Source organism: Lissotriton helveticus, chromosome 1_1 (genome assembly GCF_964261635.1).
Source record: "Lissotriton helveticus chromosome 1_1, aLisHel1.1, whole genome shotgun sequence".
Lineage (NCBI taxonomy): Eukaryota > Metazoa > Chordata > Amphibia > Caudata > Salamandridae > Lissotriton > Lissotriton helveticus.
In genome coordinates this window covers 244,897,201-244,902,425 of record NC_136057.1, presented here as the reverse complement: position 1 = coordinate 244,902,425, position 5,225 = coordinate 244,897,201, and the positions used below count along the sequence as shown (strand labels likewise).

Below are 5,225 nucleotides of genomic sequence, written 5' to 3'. Positions count from 1 at the left end.
TTATTGTGCCTAATCGGTATATGCTAAAAGAAAGGACTTCATTATTGTAAAATCATACGCTAAAGAGGAAGTCATTATTTAACCCTTGAGCAGTTGGTGCATAAGGTAAGAAGAGAAACAGATTTCATAATGATGTGGTTGGCAACATGTGGGTAATAATAATATTCTTCTCCATGTCCCTTCTTTATAATAGTAATCCCGCTGACATTATTGTAACTTGTGCAAGGTGGTGAGAGCCATTATCTCACATAAGTATACTCAGTTGGTGTGCAACCTGCTTCTTACTGGTTCAGAAGTACTTGTCACCTCCTAAGAAAACACAAGACCTGACACAAGGTGATTTGAACTTTGGGTTTATTTAGTTTAAGATATAATTATAGTACAATCATCACATAGTGTGTTCTTGATTTAACATATATGCAGTTTGTTATTCAGCTACAGACAACAGTTACCCAGCATAAGAAACGCGTCCGGTCCAGGTGCTGGGAAGTAGCCCTGTCTTTTCTTCTCTTGTTTTATCTCTTCCAAACCCCCTTTCCCCTTGGAACACCTGCCAGAGACTCAGCCTGATATTGAGGTGAGTTGTCTCAAGCTAACAAATAGTCTTTCATAGTAAACTGTGATGTAACATTGCTTTAATGTTAAAATGTAAGCAACACTAGCCACAAAGCGGCCGTTTCTGCAGTGTTTTCAAGGAATGTAATAAAGTCAGCCTCGGACACTGTGCAACATTTAATGTAGAGCGACCGCCACAGTAACTTTACACTACCTGCTTTAGTTCACTTATGCTCAGCACACACAGGTGATCAAGGAGATAAAAATGCTTAATAATGCATTTTAATGCCGTAATGGGAACCACCACATTAAAATGTGCTAGTCTAACATTAACAGTGGTACGTGGTAGGGCTAAGAGTGAGTCCGGTCATAACATGGATCTGAGACTCGGTTCTAAGTGTCTTTAAAAGGCACTGCTCTCAAGACAGCAGTGCCACACCACTAAGCAGGTCCTCTCACTATCATCACTATGTGAGAACGTATCCTTATTCCCATCAGCTGTCTACAGCCAATGATCAAGACAGACACCAAGAGAATACAGAGACCCTTGACCAGCAGGATTTATTGTCCCAGCTACAGCACTGTGACTCAAAGATTTGGTAAATGTCAAATATTAACACTGCTGACATAAATTATCCTGCTAAGGTCGAAGTTCAAGTTTAATATCATAGCTGCACATTTATTTTACAGAACGACCTGGTTACAAGGATACTAGGTTAGTGCCCTTCCATTTCTGGGGCTTCTTAGAGTTTCTCGTTGCTCAAATGAGTGTGATTGCTGATATTTATGTTTCCCTGGACTTCATTGCTTGATTATGCCCTGGAGAAAGAGTAATTCTAAGTGACACACATTTGGCTTTTGATTGTTACTCACAATTACACTGAATCTGTAAAAATGTCACACATAAGCAATTTGAAACTTTGGTAGCTATGACGATGGGTACATGGATATAAAACACCAATTGAGATTGTATGACATACATAACAACAGATGAAATGTTTGAAATATAACCTATACAATATGTTAAACATGTCAGACTTCAGACATTATAAGTTAAACCGAAGGGTCTATAAACGCCTGCCAACCTATCCATTATTACCAGTGCCATTTAATTGTAGCCTTTAGATTTTAATTGTAACCAAAACATGCTCTCATCACACGTACAGTATATGGGATTTGCATACAACAGGGCTTTTAACAAATGTACATATGAAGCTGGAAAAGAGACTCTGAGTGGGATTTGTACAAGCAAGTGGGATCCTATTGTTTGCCCTAGTGTTAAGTAGGTTACCGTGATTGACTGTATGATATTCAAACATAGCCAACACAAACCATAAAAGTACAGATCACAATTCACCTTTATCTAGCGCCTCGATGGATGTAGTCTCGGACTTTCAATTTTGCCACAACCATGATGAAGCCTGTTAAGAATTTCAACTGGCAGATGGTTGTCGATGATATAGGTCAGTTCAGTTCAGTTCATCTTTATTTCAGTTTAGCCAACCATAAAAGATACACATTAACAAATATCACATCACCTCACATTACAATTATTTTCCACATCTTGGGTAAGCACCAAATCAGTCTAATAATGGATATGTCATTTTGGTCCAAATTGAATTTCTTTAGAATCTGAAATATATGACTTGTTCAAGAAATTAGGCAAGCCAGAGAAAGGTTCTGATTATTAAACACAAGGGGCCCGATTCACAGAATGAACTTAAGACTAAATCTAAACTTACTACTATTTGGTATTCACAGAATGCACTTACTACTTTCGGGATTCACAGAGTGAACTTACTACTTTCGGGATTCATAGAATAGATTTAAGATTACTAACTTTACGTCCGCACTCGGGACGAAAATTCCGGCCCGGAGGCGGAGCTTCCGGCTTAGGGGTGGAGCTTTTGGCCTGGAGGCGGAGCTTGCGGCCCAGAGGAGGAGATTTCAGCCATGGCTAAATCCCCACCTCCGAGCCGGAAGCTCCGACTCCACGCCGCAAGCTCTGTCTCCGGGCCGAAAGCTCTGCCCCCAAGCCGGAAGCTCCGCCTCCGGACCGGAAACTCCGCCTCCGGACCGGAATTTCTGGCCCGAGTTCGGACGTAAAGTTAGTAGTCTTAAATCTATTCTGTGAATACCAAAAGCAGTAAGTTCATTCTGTGAATCCCGAAAGTAGTAAGTTCACTCTGTGAATCTCGAAAGTAGTAAGTGCATTCTGTGAATACCAAATAGTAGCAAGTTTAGGAATTAGTCTTAAGTTCATTCTGTGAATCGGGCCCAATGTTTCCAGGAGGTGGATGTTAGTTTTGGAAATGTTTGCTGGGATTAAGTCTTGATTGTAGTCTGCTGGTTTGAGCACTTCATTATTTTCCAAGTCTTTATGAGTTAATGTGGAAGTCTCTCCTGTTTTCAAGAAGTTTTGAGGTGAATTTTTTTTTTGACTTTGAATTGTGTTCACGATATTTCCCTTCTGACAGTAGATATGCCATTGAAAAGAAGCAAAAATTAATTGCATTTGGCAGGTGAGGAAGATGTTGGTGTCATAAATGGTGATAAGAAAGTATCCTGGTTGCATGTGAACAATGATTGAGGGGGTTGAAGACAGGGTTATCTGGTCTTGGATTTATTAGTTCTTTTATTCTATGAATTTTAGTACATCTCCCTCAAAGTCATGAGCTTGCATCTGTCGCTGAGCGATTTTCAAGGAAGTCATGTATGCTCCAATGTTTACATTGATCTTCTTAGCTTGAAGTGGGAGCCAGTAAACCATGTTTAGCTCAGTTTAATTGACAGGTGTTTTTTGTGGAGTTCTCGTTTCTAGGACAATATATATGTTGTATAGACACAAAGGGACTTATTCACAAGCCCCTTACACCGCCAGTTGATCGCTATTTCCCATATTGAAAGTAACGCACTGGAAGTTCAAAGGCTTGTAAAAAAGCCCGATCATGTCATAATAAGCCCCATAAATGTAAAATGTAAATCCAGTACTTGCATAGCACACAGCTCATCCCATTTGGGTATCCTGACACTAGGGGCAGTTGGGAAGATTAAGTGAGCTATTGCCCAGAGTCGCATGGTGCTGGGCAGACCCCTGCCGCTGGAGATGGGATCGAACCATGATCCCCAGCCTCAGGAGTCAGTCACCCTAGCCGCAGCGCCACACCTCTTCCTCATCTGTTGTATCCCAGAATAGGGTAATGGCCCCACCAATATTTGAACATGTTAGCTATTTATCTTGAATATGTATGAATGCAAAATATTTTCCAATCGTTTTCCTCATTGCAACTTTGACATCCTGGTTTCTCAGGCTATAGATGATAGGATTTAGCATTGGAATCACAACAGTGTAGAAAACTGAAGTTACTCTTTCAAAACCAGAGGAGTACTTCAATTTAGGGCTGAGGTACACAACAAGGCCAGTGCTGTAGAACAAGGTAACACAAATTAAGTGGGAGGAGCAGGTGGAAAAGGCTGGGAGCCTACCGCCAGAGGATGACATTCTCATTATGGTGGTTAAAATATAAATGTAGGAGGTGAGTATAGTACAGACTGACAATATTGCTATGGTAAGAGAGCAAATTAGCATCAAGATTTCATTGACAAAGGTGTCAGTGCATGAAAGCCTCAGAAGAGGAGGGACATCACAGAAGAAATGGGAGATCTCTTTTGAGCCACAGAAAGACAATCTGAAGATGACACCGGTTTGTAGTAAGGCATGTAGTAAACCACAGATGTAGACGACAATGACTAGTTGCATACACATCTTCCCAGTCATTACAGCAGAATACAGCAAAGGATGGCATATTGCGGAATATCTGTCATACGCCATCACAGCCAAAAGAAGACTTTCTGATGTTCCAAAGACAATGAATGAAAATAGCTGCACAGCACACCCTGAGATTGAAATCACCATTCTCCCCAGGAGAAGGTTGGCCATCATGTTTGGAGTGATTGCTGAGGAATAGCAAATGTCTACAAAGGACAGGTTACTAAGCAGGAAGTACATGGGAGTGTGGAGGTGAGGGGCAACCCGAATCAATGCCATTATAGTTACATTCCCAATTAAGGTTGTGACATAGACCAGGAGAAAGAGCACAAAGAGAGGGACTTGCAGCAGAGGGTCATCAGTGAGACCCAAGAGAATGAACCCTGTCATGGAGCTCTGGTTCGTTTCTTTCATGTACGGCCAAATAGCAATTGCTGAAAAAGAAATACGAGCAAAGCATCATGCTGTGAGATTAGGACTTATTTTAAAAAGGTGTTTAAAATATTATTCTTTAATTTATGAGTTTTTCACAATTGTTAGTACATTACACTTGATACACTTTACTTTCATATATTTTACAAACAACACATTTGAAAAATATTTAAACAAGCATTGGCATAGCCAATCATTCTCGCCTTTGAGACCTTATACGTTTTTAGCCATGCATCACATTATTCTGGGTGCTTAACATTTACAGGTTTTACTACGTGTAGCACTGTGTAGGGGACTGCAAGCTAAACAAATGTAGGGCGCATGAATGAGAAGAGGGGAAATGATGTAGCCTTGCGGTTAGAGCTGTCGACCTTGAAGCTGGGGAACCGTGTTCGAGTCTCGGCAATGACGCTCAACATCCTGTGATTCTGGGCAAATCACTTAATCTTCCCATGCATAACAAAAACAA

At 40.7% G+C, this 5,225-nt stretch overlaps 1 protein-coding gene across 1 annotated transcript; it reads right to left on the bottom strand.

Moving 5' to 3' along the window:
• Positions 1–658: 658 nt before the first annotated feature.
• On the bottom strand, positions 659–4,738 carry LOC144761593 (olfactory receptor 5AN1-like). The gene is made up of 2 exons (XM_078646889.1): positions 3,844–4,738; positions 659–699 (listed from the first exon to the last, which is right to left on the bottom strand). The coding sequence occupies exons 1-2, from the start codon at positions 4,736–4,738 to the stop codon at positions 659–661; spliced, it is 936 nt and encodes a 311-aa protein (XP_078503015.1).
• Between the last annotated feature and the right edge of the window lie 487 nt (positions 4,739–5,225).

Excerpts from the sequence above, each read along its gene's own strand:
- LOC144761593 (XM_078646889.1), bottom strand. The coding sequence starts at position 4,738 with ATGAAAGAAACGAACCAGAGCTCCATGACAGGGTTCATTCTCTTGGGT. Across the intron at positions 700-3,843 it reads GAGAAACCAGGATGTCAAAG|ATTCCTTGAAAACACTGCAG; the intron begins TTGCAATGAGGA and ends TGACTTTATTAC.